This window comes from Glandiceps talaboti, chromosome 1, assembly GCF_964340395.1.
Source record: "Glandiceps talaboti chromosome 1, keGlaTala1.1, whole genome shotgun sequence".
NCBI classification, from domain to species: Eukaryota; Metazoa; Hemichordata; class Enteropneusta; family Spengelidae; genus Glandiceps; species Glandiceps talaboti.
The window spans coordinates 4,891,122-4,907,097 of record NC_135549.1 but is presented as its reverse complement, the minus strand read 5'-3'; the positions used below and the strand labels follow the sequence as shown (position 1 = coordinate 4,907,097).

At 37.4% G+C, this 15,976-nt stretch overlaps 1 protein-coding gene across 3 annotated transcripts; it reads right to left on the bottom strand.

The window, feature by feature from the left end:
* Positions 1 to 1,906: 1,906 nt before the first annotated feature.
* On the bottom strand, positions 1,907 to 15,269 carry LOC144439413 (transient receptor potential cation channel subfamily V member 5-like). 3 transcript variants are annotated; one of them, XM_078128703.1, is made up of 17 exons: positions 15,109 to 15,269; positions 14,023 to 14,331; positions 13,241 to 13,490; positions 12,099 to 12,436; positions 11,253 to 11,478; positions 10,722 to 10,837; positions 9,705 to 9,818; positions 9,060 to 9,164; positions 8,460 to 8,611; positions 8,133 to 8,242; positions 7,038 to 7,141; positions 6,365 to 6,382; positions 5,607 to 5,706; positions 4,648 to 4,709; positions 4,087 to 4,247; positions 3,275 to 3,452; positions 1,907 to 2,709 (listed from the first exon to the last, which is right to left on the bottom strand). In XM_078128703.1, the coding sequence occupies exons 2-17, from the start codon at positions 14,305 to 14,307 to the stop codon at positions 2,521 to 2,523; spliced, it is 2,508 nt and encodes an 835-aa protein (XP_077984829.1). In that variant the 5' UTR covers positions 14,308 to 14,331; positions 15,109 to 15,269; the 3' UTR covers positions 1,907 to 2,520. The 3 variants fall into 3 exon arrangements, with proteins under 3 accessions (XP_077984829.1, XP_077984844.1, XP_077984836.1); XM_078128718.1 differs by having other exon boundaries at positions 13,241 to 13,430; positions 14,059 to 14,331; XM_078128710.1 differs by lacking the exon at positions 15,109 to 15,269 and adding an exon at positions 14,908 to 15,007.
* Positions 15,270 to 15,976: the final 707 nt, after the last annotated feature.

Genomic DNA, 15,976 nt, shown 5'->3' with positions numbered 1-15,976 from the left:
CAGATCCGATATATAACTAAGTGCAGCATTGTTGAGAGCTTTGTAGGTCATCAAGGGTATTTGTAGTGTATTCTGTAGTAGACTGGTAGCCAATGTAGATCCTTGTCCTTGAGAACTGGGGAGATATGGTCTGATTTTCTTGCGGCGTGAAACAATTCTGGCCGCTGTGTTTTGAGCGGTTATACCGGAAAAATTACCTCGAGCAGTAAAGTGTGGAACAGTATTTGCAAATAACATACATATACGTGTCACCTACGACTACGAATTCATTTTTGAATGTCTATAAATGCTGTTTCATTTTAAAATAAAAAAATCCGCGTTATACTGTAGAGCGTAGTATCAACCACCGATAACTGCAACGATGTGGTTGTTTACATGTCAGCCTTTAACTTTATCATCCAATCAGAGTGCGCGTTTGCTCTAGTAGTATGACGTAATGAAAAATGTGCGTCTTTGTTTTGCGTTCGCCGTCACTGGACTTTCGCCGTTCTGTGTGGAATAGTTGACTATTTCCCTGTGACATGAAAAGTACAGTTCAAAAGTACTGTTACAATGTATACAACGGTGATATTTTAATTTGTTCGGTTGACAACAAATTTGGCATTGGAAATGCTGGTTATAGATGGATTTCTAGTTGTCTACTAGGTTTGTCAAGAGTGGTGCATAGCTTCGCAATAAATTAGCGCTAGTACCATACACACACCCGTGATATATATCAGTGAACTACAATCACTCTCCAGGTATTAGCTGTCGCCTCTAACAGAGTTACATCATCTCGCCATCATTAATGAGGTCTATAGATATTCATTTATTCATTTTACACTGTAAAAATAAGCGCAACTTGGTGGCAAATACAATTACCTTACAGAGATATCATGTTCCATAATACGGAAACGCAGACTAGATACAACATAAATCACCACGGAGAGAGCACATCCGTGGCCCTAGCCAGATATTAAATAAATGTAATACTAGATCATGAAACTTTAGATCTGATTATACAGGTATTAATTGTATATTAATGCATGTTTACTAGGTATAACTGTAGATCAGTTATTCAGTTATTGTGTATGTACCCTGATTAAAATCTGACGTGGTGAATGCGGCTCGATTTCTTTATTTACCTCAATTTCCTTCGTTTATTGTCGTTCTTTCGTGTTTGTTCCAGGAGTGATCGCCGCCTTCCCACGGCGATCACTCCTGGAACAAACAAAACGGGAATAAAATAGAGAACTCGAGTCGTATTCACCACGTCAGATTTTAATCAGATTGGGTATGTACAATACTACTTATTTTGAGTATAAAAAAGAACGACAATAATCACCAATGTAAATAAAACTAAGGTGAGTTGTTTACAACTACTGGAAAATAACAACAAGGATATAACTTTCTCTAAATAAACTTATACAAAGTACAATCCATATCTATTGTAATAAATACATCTTATAATAATGAACTTGTCAATATATATACAGGATATATACACTGGCCAGGATTCCTATTGTTCATGTTGGAAGACCTACCCTCTTTAAATATTATACACTCTTTGTCATAAAAGCTTAGCATTTGGGTGTTTGAGACACACAAAATCCTTGTTCGAGACGCACACAATTCTTGTTTGAGACACATCGGCAGCCCTCCAAAGGAGCCCTCTACAAGTAATGTAAAAATACGCACATTTCCAAAATGAATATTACAAATGCAAAGGAAATGAAAAATAACAATACATTAATATACAGTATTTTATAGTGCATATATGTACATATATGTACAAGAATATTCAGACTCCTCGAAAACATACATACATACATACATACATACATACATACATACATACATACATACATACATACATACACAAGTAATAACATACATACATACATTCATACACATGTACATGCCCATACATAATCATTCCCACTCACATACACACATTTATTGTAAATGTTTTTTGTCAAATTATTTGCTAAATAGTAGCTACACTCAGATATGTCCGATAGGCTAGCTGTAATACAGTGTTCAGTCCGTAATGTTTAAAGCAACAGAAAACTTATGTAGATCAATTTCGACAATTTATCTGATTCCAGTCAGTACTGCTAATATTGTATTTCTAATCATTCAACTGTGAACTGTTATTTTGACTGAAATAATCACATATTCATTATGTCGATAAAAATGGAAAATGGTCTAACTTCCTGCTTTTTATGGTTTGTGCCAAAAAGGGGGAAAAATTTAAGTCAGAAGCCTGTTTGTCAATCCTTAGAAGATTCACTTTTTATACAACAACAAAATTCGATCAATGTTGTAAGATGCAACAAATGAATCATTGGAGTTATGAGGGTAGTCTATCACGTTTGAAAGCTAGTGGTAGTCTTGTAGTAAAACCTTGGAGCTGCGCTTTTGCCGAACAACCTGAAAGGCAAGGAGTACCTCTCTCTGGGCGCAACCCAACCCATCAGAGGTGACCTTGGATCGTTCTTAGAGTAAGCAGAATAACCCGAGGGACGAGGTGTCTAGCAGCTAGATTAAGCTAGCAGTTGATTTATTTTGATCATCGACCATCATATGTCTCCATGCATCACTCCTACTTGTCCCGTGACCTTCGCCTTGTTGTAGAGCTGCCGTAATTGGATTTTTGGCTTGACGAGTCGCTTTTGAACCCTTCGTTCCCTGTTCTGCTAGTCTATGTCTGGCGTTTCTACTGATAACCTGGGTGCAAAAGCAGATAATAAATCGTTACTTGGTTTATATATTATCGTATGGTCTATGAAAGCCAAGTATCCATGACTGTTCATGCAACAATCGGGTCTTAATCGACAGTACATTCCCCAGCATATATACATTGATGGGATTGAGCTATCCCTGAACGTGGTGCTCAAGTGATTTCGGTACGAAATGAGATAGAGTGGCTTGAGAGTATTGTTGTTGTACATGTATGTTCGCAATTGGTACAGGAGACCCAATCAGCTACACTATTGTAGGCTTCCATGGTGACCCCATAGTGTATTCAGTATCACACACATGTACTGCATTTCGCAATTTTTGGCCTCGGGAATAGACAAGATACTATTTCATTAAAGTGTTGGCAACAGGTAGCTTGTGGGGGGGGGATTCGTACCCCGGCCCAGACTGGCACACCAGGCGATGACACTTATTTTGATGGGACGATCAGCAACCTTGATTACCATCTTACATTCGATTTGTGATGTTTTTAATACAGTCTGTGCCATGTGCTATTTATGTAAGTTTAAACGTACACACAATAACGTCATACCTTCCAATCAGTAAGAGACACCTGCAAGGTAGCAGGGTCACGTGAGTTTGGCTTTGACACGGATTTGTCCTTGGATATCGGTTTAACTATCATCAAACCAGCACATTTCTCGTCTTTAGCAACGTTTCCAAATTGTGAAACCATACTTCTTGCATCACTTAGAGATGCGTAGGAATTGCTATCAAGAAAGAAAATAATTTTAGATACTCGTAAGTTTATCTGTAGACGTGTGTTAAACAGTTTATATATAGTAACATGTATAATAATGTTCAGATCTTGGTTCGTTAGGTTCAATTCAAGGACTCCATACCTTTCCTTGGTTTCAGTTTCATATCAAAAGCCACTTTTCAACAACTACAATAACATGTGTATACCAAAAACGTCATACGAATAGATATCTTGTCTTTACTTGTCTTTACTGTAAACGGTACGTATACGTTTTTGGGTCAAGTATTTTAACTATCACAATCTATTGAGTACATGTGTTTATACTATTTCACTGTGGACTGTTACAGCAGTACTCTATGTACCATCGGAAACTCGAGAAAGACTACCTGATTGGCTGGTAGTGTGAAACCTAGCCGCCAGCTGTTACAATGTTTGTCATACTAACAGTGTCCGTGTCCGTGTCTGTGTCTACGTCTGCGTCTGTGTCTGTGCCTGTGCCTGTGTCTGTGTCTGTGTCTGTGTCTGTCTGTGTGAATGATAATATACGTCATCAAAAAGTAGGCTTCCCAAATTCCACAGTGAGTTGTAACAGTTTACAAAAAAGTGTGTATGTGTATGTTTTTTTTAGCGATTATCCCATTTACCCTGTAGTGGATGAGTGATGATCCTCTGTGAGATCAACAGTGCTACCAAACTCTCTAGTGGTAGGTTTGGCTTTGGGGGCTTCTATTGAGTAGCTTTGCTGGTATTCGGATAATTCCTTCTTGGAACAGGATCTTTCCATCGCCATAATTATTTTAGCCCACTACAAGGAAAAAATAATTCAAGTCATTTTTCACCTACTGCATTCAATCCATCGTCGGACAGTTGAAATGCTTCAAACAAATCTGTTTTATTGTATTTTTCTTGAAGAACGTCACACCTATATACAATTTACACTTACACTATGCATCAAATGTTCTTCTGTAATCGGGTGATGACGTCCCCACTATCTGTCCGCGTACAAGTCTTGGTCGTGTATATAATGTGTTCAAAATGGACGTGACTCAGTTACAACGACCTGAGCACAAGTGGATTGAGTTCATACATATTTACTTTTAGTTGTTAAAGTCTCATTATTGAGATACAGATGACAATTAAGTTAAAGTCTTATTATTGAGATACAGATGACATAAATTCAAACTATATTGTAATGTCAGGTTTACCTGTTTCTGCCATTCTTTTCTAGAGCGAACTTTAATCACTTGGAACGTGTTCGTCATCATAGCTGTTGATATAAGAAACAACAATATAAAAATGTCACTGCTTTAGGCTTAGTTAATATACTATGTGAAGTCGTGCAAAAACTAATGTGCTCATTATGTGTTTGATTATATCCTAATACAGAGTATGCATGCATGTAACCTCGGATCACTATAATGATATGTTACATGTTATTTGTGTTACTACTGCATGTATGTTTGATAACGTAGTTTGCTACTTCTTATAACTCAGACCATTACTGTACGTATAATATTAAGAACTGTTATCCATTCACATTTCATTATACCGATGTCGTATTTGTCCAAAGCTCATTCTCCGAAAATTTTCCCTCGCGTGTTTGTACACAAAATGGCGTATACGTAAGAACTCACTCTGATCACCCAACTGCTTAACTATACATATACGATATTCACTAGATGACATGGTATAGCTATATAGTCACATAAATCTATAACTTTCTATACCATGGTAATATCACATCACATTATTTGAATAGTATGCATTGCAACAACATCATTATCTCACGTATGGGGATCCGTTTTGTTATGCTTACATGTAGTTAGGGTAAAGAGTACGACAAGAACCTGTTTCAAGACATCAGGTGCATGCACCCTTTATCACTCTAGAGGAATAGTTGCTACATAACAGCACGAGTGGTAATATAACGTGTGGTCGGACCCGGATAAGGCTTGGTACGGGTACTAAGTGCTTTTATAACACGGCACCTCTTAGGTACATATTCCTTCTATAATCAAAGTAAATCCCTGATAAGACGTGAATTTTGTCCTAGGGAAAATAGAACGCGAATAGTACCCCTATATGCAAATTGGGTCACTATGGGTCACCGAATGCTATATCAACACGATATGTCATACAACAAGTAAATCATCACAGTACTCACCGATTAACATATTCAACAGAAGTATTGGAACTAATATCATAAAAATAATGAAAATAATTTTAGTCAGAGCTGGTATTCTGTTCCTTTCCACTTCATCGGCCTGTAAATAATATATTTGATATCATTATTTATTTGAATAACCTATGTTGATTTCCATATTCAATCACATTATATTTTTAGTTTTACCCCCTTCCTTTTTTGTTTTGTTTTTATAGAGCATAATATCAGAGTCCTTTCGAACTTCAGCCGATATTGATGGGGGGGGGGTGAAGTTTGTGTCTACGTTAACAAGTGTTACCTTATAACTAGCCAAGCTCATGATCAGTGGTACATGTGTATAATGAATCGGTTATTATTGAGATCGAGCGTATGTTTATTTCAATTGAATAGTCTAAGAGCAATAGGTATGAAAACTGACAATATTTCATTATTTCAAATTTTTGCTTATCTATGACTTCAATTTAAACTGTGAGAAATCTTAAAATCTCCGCCTTAACAAACTGAAAGACATACTGTTTGATAGAGCTGCCCAGAAATTTTCGATTTTATTTTGTCATTACATGTAACATGCTAGACTCGGATGCACAATACATTGTAAATGTAAATTTGTGTAATATGAGTAAAGTACTTCTCAGTGAGTTTGACGTCCTTTAGTCAAAGTGTGTTGTTAGATTACTGATCAGAATATTGATCAAGTTGTAACAGTTATGTTAGAAGGGTTGTAAATATACATACTACAGATTACGTATTTGACTTACATCGCCACTGTATAACGCCTGTAAATAGAAGAAACAAAATACTACAGTGAGTGTACATTATCCAAATAATACATTATACATTTTCACTATAATTGGTATTTCATATGCTGAAATGTATATTTCATATATCTTCTGCATATCAGTAGATAAAAACTTAAAAATAATTCCATAATTTCGGTCCTGATTTTAAGGTTAAGCTATTGACAACACTGTATGTGAACTCATTGATATATAGTTGATCGATCTTTAGCAATTATAGCAATCATTACGCATGCAGTATACTTGGGTTTCTCCATGTCATCTGACACGTCACAATTCAGTGCTGAATATCTTGACAGTAATAGACTGTCGACAGTCGTTCGTGCCTTTTTTGCTACGTTTCATCTTAAACAAGGTCGTCGCCTCGCTCCGTAGCACTGAATACTAATGCATACTGATAGGAACTGCGAGTGCCGAAGGCACGAACTGTGAGTGCCGCGGCTCGTGCCTCCGGCACTCGCTGTTCAATCAGTACGCGGTTGTAGTATTGCTCTGGATCGGAGCGAGGCGACGACTTTAATTTTAGGTAAAACGTAACAAAAAAAGGCACGAACGACTGTCGACAGTCTAGACAGTAACAATGTATTAATTTTAAGGGTCTCATATCGTTTGCAAATAACACCTATTTACTTACTTGGAATTCACCGAAGGTCATGTGATAGAGATACATCCAGGTACCGTAAAACGTATCAAATGTTTCAACCTGATAGGTAAGGTCTTTGAACAGATAATAGAAAGCTGAAGGGCAAAAAAAGAACTTTAAAATTATTGTTTCGTTTTTTAAATAGGGGTTTGGGGTGGATGAGAGAGAGAGAGAGAGAGAGAGAGAGAGAGAGAGAGAGAGAGAGAGTGAGAGAGAGAAAGAGAGAGAGACAGACAGACAGACAGACAGACAGACAGACAGACAGACAGACAGACAGACAGACAGACAGACAGACTGAGCAAGGCAGATATACAGACAGAAAGACAGACAGACAGACAGACTGGTGAGTGGGTGGGTGGGTGGGCAGACAGACATAAAGACAGACAGACAGACAGGCAGTCGTCAGATAGAGCGAGGCAGTCAAAGACAAAGACATACCGAGACAGACAGACAGACAGACAGACAGACAGACAGACAGACAGACAGACAGACAGACAGACAGACAGACAGACAGACAGACAGACAGACGGACGGACTGGTGGGTGGGCGGGCAGACAGAGACAGACAGACAGACGGGCAGACAGACAGACAGACACACACACACACACACACACAGACAGACAGACACACACACACATACACATACACATACACATAGTGAGAGAGAGAAAGAGAGAGAGAGAGACAGACAGACAGACAGACAGACAGACAGACAGACAGACAGACAGACAGACAGACTGAGCAAGGCAGATATACAGACAGAAAGACAGACAGACAGACAGACTGGTGAGTGGGTGGGTGGGTGGGCAGACAGACATAAAGACAGACAGACAGACAGGCAGTCGTCAGATAGAGCGAGGCAGTCAAAGACAAAGACATACCGAGACAGACAGACAGACAGACAGACAGACAGACAGACAGACAGACAGACAGACAGACGGACGGACTGGTGGGTGGGCGGGCAGACAGAGACAGACAGACAGACGGGCAGACAGACAGACAGACAGACACACACACACACACACACACAGACAGACAGACACACACACACATACACACACACACACACAGACGATTCCTACTCACCGGGTGAGAATGCAGACAGTATAGTAATCCAGATAACACTGAACCGGAAAAGATCGCCTGCCGTCATTTCGTATATCATTGTAACAGACGGCCCTAGCCACTCCAGACCCCTGAAAAAAATGTTTAAAATATAAATTCAGTGATGAAATAACAACTTGAGTACCGAATGAAGATAATCGATGAGTGTTGTTTTATCTATAATACCGATAGTATTTTGACTGATGGAAACTTACTGGTAAAGCAAATCCTGTATTTCAGTTTGACCATAAATTACGCCCCCTTACCCCTGAAACCCCAGAGGTGTGTTACACTATTAATTAACATTACCTGTAAAAGAAAAAAACGTATGCCCATGCCATAGGTACAGCAGCAATGGCGGCAACGTCCTCGAAATAACGACTTGACACTGCTCTTAATATTGAACATATCAATATAAGGATGCAGGAAAACAGGAATAATGTCTTCCCAGGTACATGCAGCTGAAATAGAGAAACGAAGATGAAATATGATTCACAAATAAAAAAACAGAGACCCGGTACCAGGATTGTTATTCTGTAAGGTATGACGTGTCGCACCACCCTATCAGAACTTGAAGTCTGATAGATATACATGTACGATGTGTATATATTTGGTGAATATATTTCAGATTTTCAGCTGTGAAACAAACGACGGAGAATTACATGTAAAACAAGGCAAATAAAATTTTAGCAACCCCCCCCCCCCAAAAAAAAAAAAAAAAAAAAAAAAAAAAAAACACACACAAAAAACCCCCACCATTTTGTACTGTATTTGTTCCTTTCTAAGAAAGACAACTCTGGAGGCAAGCCATCGAAAATGAAAAAAAGGGTGTATGTTATACCATACACGTATATATCATAGCTCACCCACTCTGAAGTGACTATAGTTAGAATGTCTTTATATACTTACCAGTGACTTGAAATATCCAAGTTTTAAGATCCTCATATTGAATATTTCAAATCCAAGAAATATAACACTGTTAATGACAAGCATTATTTCAGCGACATAACGAACCTATTGGTAGAAAACAACATGTGTATACAAAATTAAACTTGAAGAAATGTACATGTTCCATTTTAGTGCTAGTTACAAGTGGAAAATATTTCCATTATACAGTTTACAAGCAAGCTAAATCATTGCCGACTGTTTAAAGTCTCAATGGCTATTGGGCTAAAAATAATAAACTTAAGTTTATTGAAAGATGCAATCATAGTTTTTAATCTAAAATATTACATAATTTAATCATTTAGGTATACATAGGAAGGTGAAATTAGATTTAAGAAGGTGACGACATTTTAGAATTATCAGTACTATACCATAAACAGCAAAAGAAAAAATCAAACAAAACTCTGTCCGTTACTTTCTCATGAGTTGAAGAGTAAACTTGGATACAATACATTGCATTGTGTTCTCTTTCAAGCCACTGGGTCAATGACTGGGTGAAGATTGCATATTTGTACATGCCCACTTATCATATTGTTTGAATGATTACTGCCTAACAGCTACGCAGATAGTGAAATGTTTCCAATATCGGAAATATAAAATAGGGCTTACTATATCTTTAATATCAGTTCCTCCAATCAAGTCACCTTCAGGTCGTAGATATACAGCTACACTCAATACAATGAGGTGAATTAGGGCAAGGAGAAATCGAATGATAAACTTCCGCTGAGAAGAGATAAAATATATATATATATATATATAACTCGTGATTATTTAACAACATACGACATTCTGTTAAAACTAGGAAATTTTCCAATAAAACTGCAAATTATGACTACATGATGTCATTGAAGTAAACAATAAATAACCCTCTTTGATATTGGTAGAGTAAGTACACGTCAATCACTTGTCAATGCATAGAGGGTCATATCACAAAATTTTTTGTTTAATAAGCCATACAGAAAAACTGTCACAGAAGTGTTGCTTCGTGACGTGTGCTGCAGACAACGATATTTTGGACAACACAGCGTTTTACGTCGTTTTCGTGTAATATACATCCGTGTGAAATGTACTTAAATCAGCGTTCTCTACGAAACAACATACATGTATTTTCCAACTGCCATAATAAAAAAAAAACCAGTTTATTCAATGACGTCATTCCCATTGTAAAGAATGTATTACTTTATATCATTTGTTTATCATGTCTATGATGCATTTGTTCTGTCTGTAGATGATGTATTTCAGTCGGTTGTGATAGATCAAGTTGCAAATCATTTTTATCTATCAATTGAATATAAGACCATTGGTCAAGATCAGGTATATTTCCTTTTAATATTGCCCGTGATCAAATGTGTGTACATTTTGTTTCTGTTTTTCGTGAACTTTTCTCAAGAGGAAGTTGAGGTCTACATATATGTACATATATCTAGTAGATTGCCCATCGGTTGGTTGGTTGGTTGTTGTTGTTGTTGTTGTTGTTGTTGTTGTTGTTAATGATGATGATGATGATGATGATGATGATGATGATGTTTTTGTTGTTGTTGTTGTTGTTGTTGTTGTTGTTGTTGTTGTCATTGTTTCTATATGTTCACTTCCACCCAGAGAGTGTTTGTATGTGGTTGGCCTTACCTTAGCAAATATGTGCCACTTTTCTTTCAACAACAAATAAATAACACCGCCCTCTAACATCGAAAGATGTCCATCGGTGTCACTGTTAGAGATGATACTTAAAGCAGATGCTAAATCTGAAATAAAATAATGAAAAAGACATGTTAAGTCAAAGTTGGAAATTACACGTGTACTTTAACAATCCTTCTGCCAATAGTTTAGTAATAATTATAATTTGCACTATGTAACAATTTTTTACATACATTTTCATAAAGACAGCCTCCCACCCCCACCCCATGTCAGTCTGATTTACTTTGCGTAAAGAGATTGCGCACAGTACTACAAATTATGCATCAAACTGTTTCCAATAATTCCGGGTGAAATGTGTTTAAAGTTAAAGATGTTTACTTATAAAAATCACGTTTTTCTTCCGAGTGTACTCTTAACAAGAAGAACTAAAACAATTAGATTTTCCAACATCAGAATAGATAATGTACCAAGTAAGGCAGAATTCATGACGGTTGCCATGGTAAAAATCTTGATATCACTTACCATGTTCTCCATTTTCTTTTATGCTGTCGATATCTTCCAAGGGATAAGCTACACAGTGTATAGCACCGAACTTCCAAAATGTTGTACCACTTAATTCTAGCATTAATTGAAAGAGCTCATTTCGTCCAAGCTTACAAGCCAGAGACATTGGTGTCAGTCCTGAAATATTGGTAATAGTTGGGTCGGGTGGCATTTTCTTGTGAAGTAACACATCTCTGTACATTTCCTGTTTTTTAAAGAAAAAAATGTCGGAAATCACATTATGCTCTCCGATATGAAGATGGTTATTGCGGAAAGATAGCTGGAAGACTTGTCTGTCTGTAGTGGCTCGATATATTGATCTGACATTAATATTGTCAAACCAGACAGGCAGAATCTCAAAGGCAAATATTACATTCAAATTAGTTGTGATAAATTATATACATTCAGAGAAGAGTAGTGCCATCGAAAATGTGAAAAATAGCAATACCGCTTTCCAAATATCAACCCAGTGGACATAAAGCTGTATCACAAACGCACTGCTATCACAGGGTAATAATGCAATCAGCTTATTTTTATTCACATACACCTCAGCTTGTTTATCGACTCGGAAGTGCCAAAATCTTACGATCTTACGAAAAATGTATGACAATGTTGTAGTCCTAATCTACATAAAGACCCAGTTGGTTCAGTTTTTCCATTATTACATTTATAAATATGTTAAATTTCGCATACAGTACTTTACATATATAAATAGGGAGTCAGATAGTTTTATGCAGACACAATAGATCAGTACCGCATTTCAAAATGATGTGTTTAAGGTTAATTTTAAAGATAAGATATTGAAAGCACTGTCAGTTTTCTTACCACTCTGTTATGTATGACAAGCATGTGCAACACGGTATTTCCAAACGAGTCTTGTGCATTAGGGTCTACTTTACCAGCCGACGACTCGTCACTCTTGCTAATCAAATAATTGTAAATTTCCAGGTTATTAAAACACGCCGCAAAATGGAGTGGGTATTCGCCGTAATAGGCATAACCAAAGTAGTTCGAGTTTTTGCCCAAGAGGGCACTCTCCTTCTGATCTTCAGGCATGAAAAATCGTCCACTGGCACGTTGATCGAGGCGAGCACCACTTTCAACCAGGAATTGTACCGAGGTCAAGTCGCCATTGACGATTGCGATATGAAGACAACTTTCCCCTGGAAACAAAAGATTTCACATGTTAAATGAATTACCCACAAACCCTGTTACCGTACGTGTCTTCTTCCTCAGTGCTGGCCATCACAATTGTAACCAAATACGAATTAGCCAACTCCTTGTATTTTATTCCACTATCTATATGATATACTGTAGCCGATCTTATTTATTCAGTATCTCTGACAAGTACGTATTCAAAGTCTATACACGCATCCAAGGATAATCTTAACTTAACTTTAAAGATGCTATTTTTGGTTTCATTTAACTTTTCAATGTCACAGCCTATTAAATAGGATGGTAAGGGAAGAAGAGTGTCTTCGAGATAGAGACAAACAGACAGACAGACAGACAGACAGACAGACAGACAGGCAGACAGACAGACAGACAGACAGGCAGGCAGGCAGGCAGACAGACAGACAGACAGACAGACAGGCAGGCAGACAGACAGACAGACAGACAGACAGACAGACAGACAGACAGACAGACAGACAGACAGACAGTTAAAATTTGAACCAGAAGTTGTGGAGGTCGACTTTATTTACGGTAGCGCTGCGTAGGAGCTTGGGTGTCGACCAAGAAATCAAATTATTTTTACACATGTATGATGCGCCTAGACAGTGATATTCTATTTCAGGAAAAGCAACACAGACATACACAAAAAATATAATCACACACACACAAACAAAAAATAAACCAAACCACTACTGTAACAGTGAGGAAATCAATACAACATATCAGCCAACATTGTCCGCTATCTTTCATCACGTTTCTACAAATATTCTAGTCAGCAACAAATATTTTCGTACCGTAGTACTCCTTGCCTTCGTAGATATCCAGAACCATCTTGGGATACATGTTAATTAGTATCCTTGCAACCTCCTTGTGATCATCTGTGTTGTTCAAATAACACAGGTGTAAAATTGTTTCTCCAACCCCTCCTCTTTTGTCAAGATGCCAGCATGCTTCGTGTTCATCGAACTTATCACAGTATTGACCCTGTTGGCTTTTGTCGAATACTTCTCTCAATTCCTTCTCCTTAGTATCTGTCCATTTTGTCTGTCAAGCGTCATAAACAGAAAATAAACAAACAAACAAGTTTGTAAATATTAAACAGTACAAAACAGGATAACGAAAGAAAACGACGGTCTGACAACATTACGTTTAGACTAGTTATAAGTAAATCGTTCGATATATCATATAGTTGTCGTTACACGACATATTTATAGTTGTTTTGCTGTCAATTGCCTCAGAGAGAGAGACAGAGAGAGACAGAGACAGACAGGCAGGCAGACAGACAGACAGACAGACAGACAGACAGACAGACAGACAGACAGACAGACAGACAGACAGAAGCAGGGAGAGACAGACAGCCATGGAGGGACAGATAAAAAAAAAGAGATACTGAGTTAGAGACATACAGAGAGGCTATCAGCAGAGACAGACAAACAGACAGATAGTATTGAAATTGAGAGTACGTCAGAGTACTGAGGTAATTTCATATTGCGTATACATATTTATCAACATTACATAATGGAATTCAATTTTACTTTCGACAAGTATATATATCATAATATTTCTAAATACTTACAGACACTTTCTTGGCACAGGATTTTAAGTATTTGACATATTCAGATTTTGTTATAGTTTTCGTATTGCCATGTCTATCGTAGAGGAACACACTAAGCTCTTTCAATATGGCTTTCTTTAAACCCTCTTCTTTCTCTGCTTTGTATACATTGAAGAGTTCACCACCACTCTTCAAGTTAATCAGATTGTAAAGAGGGTTGTTTTGCTGGTCTTCGTTCTGTTTTTTCCAAGCTGAATCCGGGTCTTCTTCATCTAGTTCACCTCGACAGTTCAGTATGTTACCCATGTTGAGTGTGTTATACTAAATCGTCTGCGAGAACAGGGATATAAATTGAATAAAATTTATAGCGTCTGACCATGTAGAGTGAAGTGTAATGTTGACCTTGAACTTTCGATGACGTGAGTGTGAATACTGATTAGGAGTCGAGAATATTCACTGAATTTGAGTAAAATTAGGCGTTTTTTAAAGGAACGTTCAACTCTGTAAGTTCGACCCCCATGGACATCCAATGTTTTACTCTTCAACTATGTTGTTCAACTACCCTATTAATGGCTTGAAACGTTTATATTTTACCATGACCTTGTCACCACAGTTCACAAATCATAGCAACATCCTATCCATATTAAATAAAATTATCATAATGTATTCAAAACTGTAATACATGTCATTTCCGATATTATTTAACAACATGGATGATAATAATTTCCAAAGGAGAGACCAACGTGTATGGTTGTATTAAGAACGTATATACGCGTACAATGTTTTCTTCTGAACACAACTGGTTCATAGTAGACCTGTACATATCGTTACCCTTTGACTATAACAACAGTGACTACAAGCAGTTATACGTCCCTGCTACAAGCAGTACAGTATATGGCAATTTACATTGTCATGGAGTGTTGTCATGGTGTCACTTTCACCGTCACCGTTCATTCGATGCTACAACATACGCAACATGAGGCGTCAATTTGATGTATCAAAACAAGCTGAGATTTCAGTTACATTTGCACATAGGCAATACAGCCTCCTCTCCTCAATTATCTATAGTCACTCTGACGTAATTATTCTGGTAAGGCTTAAGCTTACCTCCGTATCCAATCAGTGTGCGCACGTACACTTCGTAACCTGGTGGGTGTCACAAGTGTCAACACAAATACCTCGGCTCCATTATAATTTCAAGATGGCAGCCACGACTAACTGAAATATGTATGGAGACGCTATACTGTTGGTCTTATTCAAAATGTCGTCCGTCTCCAGTTAAAAAGCAAGCAAGGTATTGGAGCGACGCCCAAAAAACCGTTGTTGGGTATTTAAAATACGGTCGACGTCAAAATAGCCTTTGTTGCATAGACACGACCGTGTATTCATATGGTAATACAGAAACTATGTCACGGTCCATGGCTTAGAATACATCAAGTATTTGAGTTTGTGGCTACTTCAGATTACAAAACGTACACATAGCCTTCCATAGATATTGATTCAATTAGAAAGTATCTCCATGGCTACCGAATTATGATTGCATCACACAACAAACTGACTAGGGTTAAATGGTGAGCTTTTCAGATCGACCGGGGAAACATCATCATATATATTTTGATATATGAAATTATACATTCATCATATTTTGCATTTGTCTATGTTACTAGGTTTATTGGCCTCTCATTGCGTACATATAACTTTACACGTTATGTTCAGTTTAAAAAAAAATTCACGCAACTATGCTATATCTGACAAAATAGTATTATCCGAGGTCGGATGGCAAGGCTAGGTCGAATGGCTACTGCTTACAATGATGTCTTCAAGGGAAGTGAGTATAGTTACAATGAGAATAATGAGGTGATAAATATAACGAGCAACACGGAGAAACGAATAAAGAAAGTATGTCCAAACAACTTTTGTGTGTTTTTAAAAAAAAATTAAAGAAAAACACGAAATTGAATTCTTCAAAAACTTT